This window comes from Onychomys torridus, unplaced genomic scaffold (assembly GCF_903995425.1).
Source record: "Onychomys torridus unplaced genomic scaffold, mOncTor1.1, whole genome shotgun sequence".
NCBI lineage: Eukaryota > Metazoa > Chordata > Mammalia > Rodentia > Cricetidae > Onychomys > Onychomys torridus.
The window spans coordinates 260,403-276,211 of record NW_023411978.1 but is presented as its reverse complement, the minus strand read 5'-3'; the positions used below and the strand labels follow the sequence as shown (position 1 = coordinate 276,211).

At 38.0% G+C, this 15,809-nt stretch overlaps 1 protein-coding gene across 1 annotated transcript; it reads left to right on the top strand.

Moving 5' to 3' along the window:
- The first annotated feature begins 7,863 nt into the window (after window positions 1–7,863).
- Window positions 7,864–10,764, top strand: LOC118575439 (zinc finger CCHC domain-containing protein 3-like). Its single transcript, XM_036176000.1, has one exon. It carries the CDS (start codon window positions 7,865–7,867, stop codon window positions 9,152–9,154), a length of 1,290 nt encoding a protein of 429 aa, XP_036031893.1. The 5' UTR covers window position 7,864; the 3' UTR covers window positions 9,155–10,764.
- Window positions 10,765–15,809: the final 5,045 nt, after the last annotated feature.

Genomic DNA, 15,809 nt, shown 5'->3' with positions numbered 1-15,809 from the left:
GGGGCAAAACAATGAAAATTCTGTGCCATTAAAGTTTTTGTGTAAAAATGCTGTAAAATTATGCTTTTTATCTGACACTATAACTAGTGTTGCATGTGGTTATGATAATAAATCATTAGTATGCTGTTAGAAATTATATGCCTTCAGAGAATTTGCAGATGAAGGCTGTCTTTCTGGGTCCACTATCTCCCTAGTCATGTGTAGTCAGCTAGGTTATTGTAAAGGGCAAACTTTGTCTTCCTGTCAGTGATATATGCCTGCATTACTGCAAAAAAAAGTGAAAGCATTCTAAAATCTTTTTGGGTCCAAAAGAAGTAATGCCTGCTGGGCGGTGGTGGCACACACCACTTAATCCCATCACTTGGGAGGCAGAGGCAGACAGATCTCTGTGAGTTCGAGGCCAGCCTAGTCTCCAAAAAGAGTTCTAGGAAAGGGACAAAGCTACACAGAGAAACCCTGTCGCTAAAAACAAAAACAAAAAACAAACAAAAAAAAAACAAGTAATACCCTATGAAAGAGTAAATGTTGGTAAAGGATGACATTTGAAGGAGCTGGTAAAAATCATTGTTTACCTTGAAATTTTGTAGCCCTGTTTGCTGGAGCTTTGACCTTAATAAAGCTGGTAGATTATAAGTAGAAATACTAGCTCTATTAATGGTTTAAGGGACTATTTCTAACATCCTAATAACACACAAATTGTTTAAATTACCTTATCTTTAAGAGCAACAATGATAGAGTACAATTTCATCAAATTCTGAGGTTTTTATGTACAGGAGACTCCTCAGCATTCTTCTTGTATGATGAAGTGTGGATTACAAAAGAGCAGCATTGTCACTGGTAGGTGAACATTGTTAAACACACTGTCACCCATCTAGAATTTTTTTCTGTCCAGTTCTTTCTTTGCTGTACAGTTTTATTTTCATTTGATCTCATGAGACAAATCCTAAACTCCTATGTTATTTGCAGTTTAAAATGGCTCAGTTTAGTGCATGTGTTGGTACATGGCATTGGTGGCTAGCACCTCCATATTGGTTGTCTGAGAGCCTACCTTCATGGCTGAGGTAATCAGAAGAAAAATTCTGATATCACTTCATAGTATAGGTGTGTTAATTTTTTTACAATAAGTTTCCAAAACACTATGGTGCATTTAAAACATTTACATAAATTCATATATGTGTATATGTATGAGTTTGTTTACACATATATGTGTGTGTGTGTATGATGTATGCATATGCATACTTTCTTGAAATAGTTTAAAATTTCACACAAGTACGGTATTTAGATTATTTCATATTTTTCTGCTTCTTTTAATACAATGTCTGTTCTAGTAGATATCAAAATGAATACAATTTCTTATTAAGATTATTTTATCATACATATATAAATGTATACATAACTAACCCACACTATGTACAGAACGTGGTGATTATATGTAGCCATTTTTAGTATTGACCATTTGGAAGTGAAAGGCCTATTAATGTTATTGTCCAATAGATTTGCATCTTTTGTATCTTGGCATCCATCCTTTGTCCATAGATTTCCTGATATATGTGCGAGGTTTAGTTAGTTGCACATCAATTTTGGCATGCCTGTAGCAGTACTTTCTTTACTCTCCATCTCCCAAATCATGTCACAGAGACATCATATTAATTTTGAAAGCCTAACCATAACTTTTCTTCCCAACTAGCTCTTATGAATTAAATGAACCCATCTCTAATATTCTACATCCTGCCATGTGGCAGCTCTTTACTTCTCTTTTACTCTGCACATGTGACTACCTCCACTCTTGCTGGGAAATTTCCTGCCTCTTAGCTTCTCTACCCTATTTCCTAGGCCTGTAATCATCTTTCAGGCCCACATTGCCTATTTCTGTACTATAACCTGTATACTTTATAGTCCATCTGACACATTTCCATATACTGTCCCAGGGTGCTTACAATTGTATTCACTAATTATGAAAATATTTTTGTTTTTTGTAGAGTGATATATATCATTTGGAGAAGTATCTATGTTTGGAATTTGCTTGAATATTTAACACAATTCTCTGCTAATTTTACAGTAATATTTTTCATAGTCTGTAAAATGATGATATATATTTATGTGATGTAAAACTATGTTGTTTTGTTGATTTTTTTTGCTCTTTCAGAGGGCTTGCCACCCTGCTCCCAAATGAATCACACATGAAATTTTTTCTTAATTACAAATACCTGGCCTTAGCTTGGCTTAGTTTTTAGCCAGTTTTCCTTAACTTATCCTGTCTTCATTTTACCTCTAAGTATTTCCCTTTGTGTTAATTCTATAAATCTTACTCTCACTCTGTGACTTGCTTTGCAGCTGGGTAGCTGGCCCATAATGTCTTACTCCTTCTCTGGCTCCTAGATCTTATATCTCCTCTCTCCAATTTTTCTCTTCTATGTATATTTTGCCTGCCAGCCAAGGCTATCCTATCTCATGCCTTGCTATTGTCCAGGTCTTTATTTGACCATGAGGTATTGTGCAAAGGCACAGTAACACAGCTTCACAGAGTTAAACAAATGTAACATAAATAAAACTAACAAACCTAGAGATAATATTCCACAGCACTATGTTGTTCCATTGATTGTGCTGGCATTTTACATGTTATTTTTGTTTGTTTGTTTCTTGTTGTTGATGATGTTCTACATACACCCCCAACACAGAGTCTTCTAACAGTGCAAGTCATTGGCATCTCACTGACCTGTACCTGGTGACTTCCTTACAGAACCCTTTGGTGTGAGATATTGAGTTCCTTGACACCATCCTGGAGATGAGAAACATTCACTAAGGACTTCACCTCTCTCCACATTCATTTTAATTTAATTGTTGTAGTTTATTTTTTGAGATGAGAATCTCTATGTTGCCATATTTCTATAGTTGTGTACACTGTGGAGATTTTTTGCACATGTGTGTATATGGGTCTGGAGGATATAAGTCAATGCCAGTTGATCCTATGTTGGCCTCCATAATAATTTTTGAGATCAAATTATTGCCTGAAATTTAGGTATCTAATCAAATTGAATGTTGAAACATTGTGAGTACAGGCACCTATTATATGTAGGGAAACATGCTGAGTAGGTGCTTACATTAGGGAACATCTGTGTGGTCTCTGACAAATATCCCTTATGTTGTATTTACCTTATTTGCTTCTAATAAGCAAAGCCTAGTAGAAAGCTGGAGCAGCAAACTGGCAGCTTGGAAATATGATTACCTTGTTTCTAATTCCTGAAAACATACATGAAAAATCAAGCATACAGGCATCACCATCCAATCACAGGACACGAGTGTTATGTCCTGTGAGTAATATCATGGAGTATTACTGTCCAGCTTGTTTAAAATGTTTGGCAAATTATCTCCCTGTGTGAAACACTATGTCAATCTGACTTTGCTAATACAGCTGTGCATACAACTAATATTTGATAGATCTTTTGGCACCCTGTATCAGCTGAGTGTGCATACATAATTGTTCATTATGAAGCAAAGCACTGTTTTAGTACATACTGAAACAGGATCATTAAACAAATATTGTTTCAGTGTGCTCTAATGTTTATACTACTGTTGAAGAGAGAAAGGCAGAATTTCCCATGCATGTTATCCCTGAGAGTCTGTCCATGCCCCACAATAAAATCAATACAGGGGCTTTCTCTAAACACAGATGATATACTAAAGAGAATACATGTATGAATTAAAGACAGAGGACTGATAATGATGACTCAAGCAGAATTCTACTAGGGGAAATGCAAATAATTTTTTAATATTCTCAAAATATCTGTATTTGTTTATGAATAATGAGCAAAGAATTTTGTGAGACTTTATGGAACTTTGAATCCAAAATGAATGGCACATGCATGCAGACATATGTGAAACCACGCATAAATGCATAAATATCAAGGATAAGTTATAAAAAGTATATAAGGATTCTGAATATTACACTATAATACAAATACCTCAAAATGTGACATAATCATTAGGCCAAGTAAGATACAACATCCAAACTGTCTATGTACAGTTAACCATTACTAAGGCTAAATGCACCATTACTATTTACAAAAGTAGCTTCTTATTTCTGTCATTCTTGTGTGTGTGTGTGTGTGTGTGTGTGTGTGTGTGTGTATATATTTAGTATCTGTGAATGCCTTATCTTGTTTCTGAAATCTCACATTCTGAATTTCTCTGAAAGATAGGAAAGTTGAGATTGTAAAACATGGTCTTTAAGGAATGATATTCCAGCTCTGAATCTGTTAGAATGTTTCTGGTACCTTTTCAACACAGTTACATGATGCTTTATTTCTGTTATATGAAAAAGGCACTAAACATCATTACACATTTACTCAAAGCCCATACATGTTCATAGAAAGAGTACCATGCATATCATTGTATTTATTACCAATTAATACGAGATGAAATTTCTCTGATGAGGTTCAAGTGCTAACCAGATCTTTCAGCATATCACTATATCTCTGGACTCATTTTATTTCAATTTTACTCCAGTGGAATGAGAGAAATAATTTTATGGGTCTCTGAAATTCTAGTCTCAGTTTCCTGGTCCTTTTAGGAGCGTAGGGCATTTATTCATCTCATGGAATGAGCAGCTGATTACACCTATTATAAATAGGCCACTATGACAAAAGGAGAAAAGAAGCAGACTACTCTACATGTGCTGTGTTTTTGACATGTAGCTCAGGAGTATGAGACATTTTGTTCTTGCTGGAAAATGTGCTGTTTTCATTCCTATGACATGTAGTCATTCCCAGTGAAGCTTCATATGAGGTACCATGTGGATATCTGCTCTGTGACAAAAAAGAATGTAGGAAATTCAAAAATAGCTCATCAACTTCATATGAGGTTGTGTAACCCTGGTTTGGAAATTGTTGGCGAATCAACAGTGGGGGACTATGGGAGCTCTCTTGCCCAAGAAATTAACAAAATAATTTATTACTGAACACCTAAGAGAAAACTCTGTTTCTCCTTCACGGTCAGAGATGTGCAGTTGTAACAATATTTCCATGATATGTATAAACCATATCAATTACTTTCATTCATGTAAAAGTGGTTTTGCATGTGTGTGTAAATGTGCCTGCTTCTGTGACATCCCAGTCTCAGTTGAAATGTGCTGCATTATAAACAAGGAAATTAATCTAATTTAGGCTTTACTAACTGGCACACAAAAAGAGAGTTCTGCTCTTTCTAATCACAGGGAAATCCACTGTGGGAAAGGCTATGGTATTATCACTTTTATCCAATTACCTAGAGTCACTGAAAGTATCAACCCATAATTGTTCCAAACACTAGCCTTTCCATCACTAGAGTCTCTGGGTGGACAATAAAGAATAGCACATGAAATTTAGTTCTTATAATCTGTTTGCCATTTACAGACTCAGAGGTACAACTTTCAAATGTTGGTGGGCATTGCCAATACCTTTTGACACATAGGAAATCTTGGTCATGATTATTTTCCTGGTCACCAAATTCATCTCTATGATGTAAGCATAAACATTGTTGGAAATCAGTTATTTACTTCTAGTGACAGTCAGGTATTACATCATTCCATTGAAAGTCATTAAGATCCCAGATTTCTTTGTTTTCTTTTTTTGTATCTGGAATTTTTATAAGCTTGGTAACTGTGAATGCCTTATCATGTGTGTGAAAACTCACATTCTGAATTTGTCAGACAGATAGGAAAGTTGAGATTGTGAAATATGGTCATTAAGGAATGATCCCCCAGCTCTGAAAATTTAAGAATATTATCGGTTTCAACACAGATACAGGAGGCTTTTGCTCAGCTGTATGAAAAAGGCATTAAACATCATAACATAATTATCCAAAGCTTCTCAGCGTCTATATAAAATGTCTCTTGTATATCCTTGTGTTAATTCCCTATTAATATGAGATGAAATTTCTCTGATGCAGGTCATGATTTAATCAGATATATCAGCTTATCACTATGACTTCAGGACTCATGTTATTTCAATTAATCTCCAGTGGGATGAGAGAAATAATGTTTATAGTTCTTTGACAATTTAGTCTCAGTTCTATTTATGAGTGTTGGGGATATAGTCACCTCATGGGATGAATCATAATCCTTGAAAGTAATTGATTATTCCTGTTAGAAATAGGCCACAGGGATAAAAGTAGGAAAAGTAGAAGACTACTCCACATTGCTGGTTTTTGTCATGTAGCTCATGAGTATGTGGCATTGTGATCTTCCTGGAGTTTTATCAAAGGAGTTTTTGTCATTCCTATCCCATGCTGTCATCCCCAGTGCTGTTTCCAACGACTTACCATGTGGATATCTATTCTATGATGAACTAAGTATGTAGGATCTGCAGTAACAGCTTATCACCCTCATATGTGGAGGCCTAACCCTGGTTTGGAAATGGTTTGTGAATCACCAGTGGGGGACTATGGGAGCTCTCTTGGCCAAGAAGTTAACCAAATAACTCATTACTGATACCTGAGAGAAAATGCTGATTCCCCTTCATGGTCAGAGATGTGCAGTTGTCACAATATCCATGATATGTGTAGAACCATATACTTACTTTCATGTATGTATAAGTGGTTTTGTATGTGTGTGTAGATAGACCTCCTTCTGACACACATTTCCCAGTAGAAATAATATATATATATGTGTGTGTGTGTGTGTGTGTGTGTGTGTGTGCGTATCAAAATGCATATGCATATATGTGTATGCATCTTTGATGTAGTTAATCATTCTCACATGTGGTCTCTATTTATATAATTCCACTCTTCTTTATTTTACCTCGCAAAATACCACGTCTACCCCAGGATATTCCTGACAAAATACTACTTCTTAGTGAATTTATTATTTTTCATAGATACACTAATATATACAGAAATAAATGAGGCATTTTAGAGTATGTGCCAATGATAAATTAACATTTTTATCATTGCCTTCTGGAATTGAAAGGCCTCACAAAGTCATTGTTCAAAAACCTGCTTCTATCTAACTTAGCATCCATCCTTTCTCCTTAGCTTTTCTCCTTAGTGTGTGGAGCCCACGGAATTTCCACAATGCGCCAGCATGACGGTATTTGTTTTCATGCTGCTACCCTTGTTTGGTTGTTTCTTTACTTTGCATTATATTTTTGGTTAGTGTTCCTATTTTCTAAACATTGGACTTTGAGGTTCCGCATCTTCTTAGAAGACATTTTTTTCCACAGGCAGAATCCTGTTCCTTGGAATCATGAATCCATGAATCGCATCTTAGCGTTGATTACCGTACTTTCTTTGCCCAGGGAAGATTTGAATTCTGTGGATTTAACAGGTGGCTGTAGACATGACATTGTAAGTAGATAACAGTTTGTGCCTGTATGGAATTTTGTACTAATGCAGTAAAATGTTGTCTTTATGGAGAGTTAAAACTAAAGGTGCCTGTGGTTATAACAATATATAGAAAACTGTTAAAAATGAAACGCCTTCAGAGATGTTGCCAAAGAAGGAATGCCTCAGGGTTCACTAATTCTAAGCTTTTATGTTTCAGACCAGGTTAATACATTGGGAATTATTTTTTGCTCATTTAAATGATATATGATTCTTTTAATAAAAAATGTAAATATTCAGTCATGTATGAGGGAAACAAGGATATAATGCTCTAGGATATTCTAAGTCCTGATAAGCTATATATTTGAATGCAGTGGTATGATCATCAAGTCTGACTTGATGTTTTCAGTTGTGTTACCTGTGATTTTGATATTAATAGACGATCGTAATGATGATGATGAGTAAAATAATAACTATATTAATGGTTCAGGGGACTATTTCTAAGAACACAGCAATGTAAAAAAATAGTTTAAAAAAAAACAATTTTCTCGTCTGGGAAAGAGGCAACATGGCGACAGGTGGCAGAGCAGAGGAGGATGTACAGCAGAGCCAGCTGCAGATCCTGCTCGCCCAGCAGCCTATGAACCAGACTGAGGAAGCCCAGGGCACAGGCAAGAAGATGGGCTGGGCTCAGGTGGTGAAGAACCTGGCTGAGAAGAAGCACGACTTCCGTGAGCAGTGGCGGGGAGAAGAAAGGGGCGCAGGTGCGGGTGGCAGACTGGGCAGCCCGGCAGGCCTGGCCACACCAAACCCAGGCTTCTTCACACCTGCCGGCCGCAGTCACTTCCCAGCTGCTGGCATCAGTCAACTCCCACCTGCTGGCCTCGGTCACTTCCCACCTGCCGGCCCCTGGGACCCAAGGGTCTTCAGCAGAGACCATGGTGTCTACGCTGCAGATGCTTGCAGGATGGAGGGAGCCGGAGATGCCAGTCAAAGGAAGATGGCCGAGGTGGCAGCGGCGGCGGCGGCGGCAGCAGCGGCCATGGCGTCCCCTCCCAGGCCTGTCACAATCAAAGACGCAATTACAGAGCGACCACTCCAGGATGAGCCTCCAGCCTCCAGGCCGGGTAAGGGCCGCTTCCTTGTGCGCATCTGTTTCCAGGGAGAAGAAAGTGCCTGTCCGACCCGCGATTTCGTGGTGGGCGCGCTCATCCTGCGCTCCCTTGGCATGGACCCTGGGGACATCTGTGCTGTCATCCAGATCCCTGGCAGCCGCCAGTTTGATGTGAGCTTCAGATCCGCAGATAAGCTAGCCCTGTTTCTCCGCGTCTATGAGGAAAAGCGGGAGAAGGACGACTGCTGGGAGAACTTTGTGGTGTTGGGACAGAGCAGGTCCAGCTTGAAGACCATATTCATCCTCTTCCAGAATGAGACCGTGGATGTGGAGGATATCGTGACCTGGCTCAAGCGCCACTGTGATGTGCTGGCCTTGCCAATGAAAGTGACTGACAGGTTTGGGATCTGGACTGGGGAGTACAAGTGTGAGATTGAGCTGCGCCAGGGGGAGGGAGGAGTGAGGCACCTGCCTGGCTCCTTCTTCTTGGGAACAGAGAGGGGCTACAGTTGGTACAAGGGGCAGCCCAAGACGTGCTTTAAATGTGGTTCTCAGACCCATATGACCGGCACCTGCACGCAGGACAGGTGTTACAGGTGTGGGGAAGAGGGGCACAAGAGTCCTTACTGCAGGAAGATCATCATTTGCAACCTCTGTGGCAAGGGAGGACACGTGTTTGCCCAGTGTCCCAAAGCAGTTCAAAATTCCGTGGCAGGTCACCTCACAGGCGTGGCGGGGCACTGAATGTGTGTCTGCCTGCCTGGGTGAACACACAGCCAACTTACCCCTCTTAAGTGCCAAAACTTTTTTTTTTAAACCATTTTTCTCTTTTTGAAAGGAGATATTTCTAAAACTTAACAGAGACATTCTCTCTATGCCTTCTAAAACCACGTGTGCTCCTTTTCAGCCTGTTAGAAAAGGACTATTCAGAACTGTAGCTTACAGATATGTGACCCGCCCCCCCTTTTTTCTCCTGTTTCCATAGTTTTGGTACTTTTGTGAACACCCTGTCCTGCTCTGTACTGTTTACTATCTCCCTCTTCGTCCTTGTCGCTTAGAAGATTTTTGCCTTTGGCCTTCCTTGCTCAACTTTATGCCTCAACCCTAGGTACAGGGCCCAACATGTGATAGCTTTCAACCAAGTGTTTATTGAATCAAAAATGTAGTCGACTAGCTCTGGCTATCTTGTGCAGCTCTTTGCTGGGCTCTTTTCATTTGCTGCTTTTATGTGGTATGAAAATTTGTGAACACAGTGTTGCTGGAAGTGTGTAATCTGAATCAGCTCTAAAGGTGGCCAATGGCCTCTCAAAGCATAAAAAACTTTCTTCTTTGTGACAGCTTGTAGCTCAGAAGCCATATTTCTGTAGGAGCATGGAGCCCAGGCAGTTTTGCTGGTAAAGATACAAAAAGTGGTTTTTGTTGGATTTTCTTTGGTGGAGCTTGCTTTTGTTATGTGTATTGTTTTGAGACCGGGTCTCACTGTGTAGCCCTGACTGGTTTGGAACTGGCTGCATTCTTGGACCAGGCTGCCTTCAAACTTAAAGTGATCCTCTCACCCACGCCTCCCTGAAGGATGTTTTAAATTAACCCTTGGTTTTCCAGCAGATGAAATGAATCCGAAGTTAAATGACTGGGTCAAAGTACACAGAGATGTGGTTCCACAGAAAGTCCACAGTAGATTCCACTGACCCCATGCCTGGTGCTCATCCCACTACCTCTCACACTTCACAACAGTATCCTTGACAATGGTGAGCCAAGAAAGTCTCTCTCCAGGCTGATGGTTCTGCATGAAGCTGAGACATAGCCTCAGCTCCCTGAAAAGCTCCCTGAAAGAGCAGAAAGAGAAGCTTGTCTCGCCACTTCATAGTAAAGGACCTAGGGAAAGGACCAGTGAACATACTCCAGGCTGCACGCATGCATCAGTCCTTGGAGTGAGTAGCACATCTTAAATTTTCCACTGTCACTGTCAGCAGTGAGAAATGGTTCCCCTCAGGAAAGAAACTTGCCAGACTTTTACATTTGCACCTCTGCCTCATCTCCCAGGAACCCCAGAGAAGTTGGAGAGAGAGCTCATCTGAAAGCTTCAACCTCTGATGCTCAGGAGAAAGTTGGTTTTAACCCAGAATCATTGGTGAGCTGTAAACTCGAAAATGTACTTGGAGAAACAGGCCAAGAGAGAGGACCTGGGTCATCTAAGTGTTATCAAGTTAAAGTGAAAGACAGTAAGCTGCTTTTTTCAGTTTTTGTCTCGTCTTTGTAGCTTTGCTATTTTCTTGTGGCTTAGAATGTAAAACCAGTTGTTCAGATTTGTTCTCAATAAATATTTGTCTTTTATCCCCAAGAAAATTTTGAGTTGTGTGGATTTATCAGGTTGCCATAGACATCATATTGTAAATACATAGCTGTTTCTGCAGGTGTGGAATTTCATAAAAGTGCTATAAAATGTTGTCATTTTTTGAGAGTTATAACTGAAGTTGCCTGTGGGTATAAGGATAGATATAGAGAAAACTGTTTGAAATGGCATGCCTTCAGAGATATTTCCAAAGAAGGACTGCCTCTAGGTTCACTATTTTTTAGCCTTTTGTATCAGGCTAGGTTAATACATTGGGAATTATTTTTCCTCATTTCAATGATATATGTTTCTTTTAATCTAAAAAATTGAAATATTCAATCATGTCTGTGGGAAACAAGGATATAATACCTTAGGATATTCTAAGGCCTGACAAGTTCTGACATTTGAAGGTGGTGGATTATTCATTAAGCCTGCTATGATGTTTTTCATTGTGTTAGCTGTGATTTTGATATGAACAGCACATGATGGCAATGAGCAAAATAATATCTATATTAATGGTTCTGGAGACTGTTTCAAAGAACAAAACAATGTAAAATTAGTATAAAAACAGTTTTTCAAGAAGAATGATGGTAGAATGTAAGTTAAAGAAATTTATAAGTTTTATTTACAGGAGACTCTTCAGCATTGATCACTTGTAGTATTTCTTTTGATTAAAAAAACAGATGCACTTGATTTATGCTTAGTTTTTATTTAATCATTCTGAAATCAAATGTTGAATCTGAGTGAGTACAAGCACTGATTCTTAAAAATGCAAAGATTAAGAGTAGGTCCTTACACTAGGGAACATCTGTGTGTTTTTGACAAATATCTTTTATGTTTTATATTGCTCACTTGCTTCTTATTAGCATAGCTAGTAGAGGAGTCCCTCAGCTCTCTGGCTACTTGGAAAGATGATTTCTTGGTTTCCAATTCCAAAATATGGATATGAAAAGTCAGGCATACAAACATCATCATCCAATGAAAAACATGATGCATATGTCATGTGAGTAATATCGTGGTGTTTTCCTGGCCAGCAGGGTTATTACGTTTGGCATATTCACCCCTTGTGTGAAACACAATGTCAATCTAACATTGCTAATACGCCTGTGTATGCAAGTGATATTTGATGGATTTTTAGCACCCTTTTGACAGGTGAGGTTGCAAACAAAATTGTTTCATTATGAAGCATACCAATGTGCTACAACATGCTGAAGAAGGATCATCAAACAAATATTTTCAGAGTGCCCTGTACTATTTAATGTGCTGATGAAGAGGAAAAGGCAGAATTTTGCATGTATGCTAGCTTTGCTAGTCTGTCCGTGTTCTGATAGTCTTATAGAAAAGAAAACACAGTGCTTTCCCTGAAATCAGATGTCACCCAAAAGAGAGTAACTATATGAACTAAGGACGGAGTACTGATAATAAGTATTAAAGCAGAATTCTACTGGGGGAAATGCAAAGAATTGTTAAATATCTTCAAAATATCTCTATTTGTATATGAATAATGAACAAAATATTTTGTGAGAATTTATGGGACTTTGAATCCAAAATGAATGCTACATGAATGCAGATATATGTGGAACCACACATAAATGCATACATACAAAGGAGAAAGTTTAAATATTATTTAAGGATTATGAGTATTACACTATAATACTAACTCCTCAAAATATTACATCATCATTAGGACACAGTAAGATACCATATCCAAATTGGTTGTGTTTGGAATATGGTGAAATGTACCATTACTCTTTACAAAAGTAGCATATTATTTCAATCATTCATATGTATATATGTATATATATACACATATATATGAATATATATATATATATACATACACATATATATATATATAGATAGATAGATAGAGATAGATAGATAGATAGATAGATAGATAGATAGATAGGTAGATAGATATAGATAGATATCTAGAAACGTATTTATTGGAGTTGTATAATTCATGAATCTCTCATTGCAATAGAGGAAATGACATGACATATTGGAAACTGTCACCAGCAAGCTGCAATCCACTACACAGAATTACAGTCAGCAGCAAGCAGAAAGGGAGGATTGCTTGTATGTAGCCAGAAATTGAGCCCAAGCAATGAATACAACCTCCTAGTTGGCACAGGCACAGGCTGTTTTTTTTATGATAATTGGAATTGGAGACCAGAGTAAATTAAATGTTTTTTCACTTTCACACTTTCAATTTCGCTGCTTCAGTGGAAGGACATGGACATTTAAGTGGGAGGGAAGGAGAAATGAATCAGCCTCTCTGATGGAAATCTCCAAGGTTACCACAAAATTTGCCTCCTTAGCTGGAACTGAGTTGATTATCCTTATTGGTTCTCATCTTGGGCTCAATTTGAATGCACACAGTCCTTCAATCAGTGGCAAGGAGTGCTAATAAAAGTGTCCTAGATGTGTCTTCTTACCAATCAGGCTTAGGCTATAATCCAGGACACGACTGGTCCTGGGTATAACCAAAGCCCGACTCTCTATTGGCCCAGAAAAGGCAGACTGCTCCTGACAACTACAGGAGATAGAGCCCATGCAGTTTAGCAAAGTTAGGACCGTTTGATTTCTAGGAGCAGAGCTTTGAGTCTCCCGTTTCTATCACCTGTGCAGCAAGTAGGATCCTGCTTCTCAAGATACAGCTTCTATTTAAAGATGTGACATCCCAGTCTCAGTCTAAAAGTGCTGCATTACAAACAAAGAAAATAATCCAATTCAGGGTTTACTAACTGGCACACAAAAAGAGAGTTCTGCTCTTTCCTCTCCGGGTGAGATCCACTATGGGAATGGCTATGGTATTGTCACTTTAATCAGTGACCTAGATTCGCTGAAAATATCAAGCAGTAACTGTTCCAGACACTAGCCTTTCTGTCACTATAGGCTCTGGGTGGACAATAAAGAATAACACATAAAATTTACTTCTTATAATCTATTTGTCATTTAGAGACTCAGAGGTACAACTTTAGAATGTGGTGGGCATTGTCAATTCCTTTTGACTCTTAGGAAATCTTGGTCATGGTTATGTTTTTTTTTTTTTTTTTTACCTCTGTCAGCCCATTCCTCTCTATGATGTTAGAGAAGACATAAACTTTGTTGGAAATCAGGTATTTATTTCTAGTGACAGTGAGGTATTACATGCTTCCCTTGAGAGTAATTAAGAGCCCAGATTACGTTCTTCTTGTATCTGGTATTTTCATATGTTTAGTACGTGTGAATGCCTTATCTTGTGTGTAAAAACTCACGTTCTGAATTTCTCTGACAGATAGGAAAATTGAGATTGTAAAACATGGTCATCCCCCAGCTCAGAATCTGTTAGAATATTTTGGGTACCTTTTCAACACAAATACAGGAGGCTTTAGTTCAGCTATACAATAAAGGCATTAACCATCATAATATATTTATCCAAAGCCTCTAATGGTATATAGATAGAGTCCCCTGCATATTATTGTGCTAATTCCCAAGTAATATGAGATGGAATTTCTCTGATGAGGGTCAAGTGATAACCAGACCTATCAGCTTATCACTATGTCTTCAGGACTTACTTTATTTCAACTTGACTCCAGTGGAATTTGAGAAATAATTTTCATAGTTCTCTAACAATTCTACTCTCATGTTCTTGGTCCTTTTATGAATGAAGAGCCTTTAATTCCCTCATGGAATTAATTGTAATCCTTTCAAGCAATTGATCACTCCTGTTTTATATAGGCTACTATGGCAAAAGTAGAAAACCATAGAGGACCACTCTACATGTGCTGTTTTATGACATACAGCTCATGAGCATGGGCATTTTGTTCTTGCTGGAGTTACATGCAGAACAGTTTCCATTCCTGTTCCATGTAGTCACTCCCACGGATTCTTCTAATGAGGTACCATGTGGATATCTGTTTTGTGATGACTTAAGTATGTTGGAAGTTCAGTAACAGCTTATCAACACCATATTAGGAAGTGTAACCTTTTTATGGAAATGGTTTTTGAATTACCTGTGGCAGACTATGGGAGCTCCCTTGGTCAAGAAGTTAAACAAATAACTCCCTACTGTCACCTGAGAGAAAATTCTGATTTCCCCTTCATAGTTTAAGGTGGGTAATTTCACATTATCTCCCAAACAGGTTTTGAACCATATCAATTACTTTCATGTATGTATAAGTGTTTTTGTTTGTGTAGGTAGATGTGCGTCTTTCTGACACACATTTAGAGATATTAATATATGTGTATACATCTTTGAGGTAATTGACCATTTCTCACATGTGTGCTGTATTTATATAACTCCACTCTTCTTTATTTTTCCTCCTGCATTACCATTTCTGCTCCAAGATATTCCAAAAGTAATACTTCTTATTATTGAATTTATTTTTTCATAAATACACAAATATAGTCAGACCTATATGATACAGTGTACAGAATGTGTTGAGGATAAAAGAACATTTTTATCTTTGACCTTCTGGAAATGAAAGGCTTCACAATGTCATTGTTTGGGGGAAAAAAAAGGTTCTGTCTGTCTTAGCATCCATCATTTCTCCTAAGCTTTTCTGCTTAGTGGGGCAAGTTCAGAGAATTTCCAATATGTGCTGGTATAAAGATATGTGTTGTCATGCTGCTACCCTTGTTTGGTTGTTTCTTTACTTTGGATTATATTTTTGGATGGTGTTCATATTTTCTAAATATTATTTTTTTTAAAAAATTTTGATATCCTTCTTAGAAGTATCTCTTTCCACAGGAGGAATCCTGTTCCTTGTGATTATGAATTGTGTCTTAGCATTGAGTATCATTCTTTCTGAGTCCAGGAAAAAGGATAAGTTGTGTGGTTTTATCAGGTGGCCTAAGACAAGATATTATAAGTACATAGAATTTTGTGCAGGTGTGGACTTTTGTAATAGTGCTGTAAGATGATGTAGGTTTAGGAGAGTTACAACTAAAGTTGCTTGTGGCTATAAAGATAGATATATAGAAAACAGTTAGAAAAGACATGCCTTCGGAGATGTTGCCAAAGAAGGACTTTCTCTGAGTCCACTATTTCTTAGCCTTATGTGGTGGATAGGATAATATATT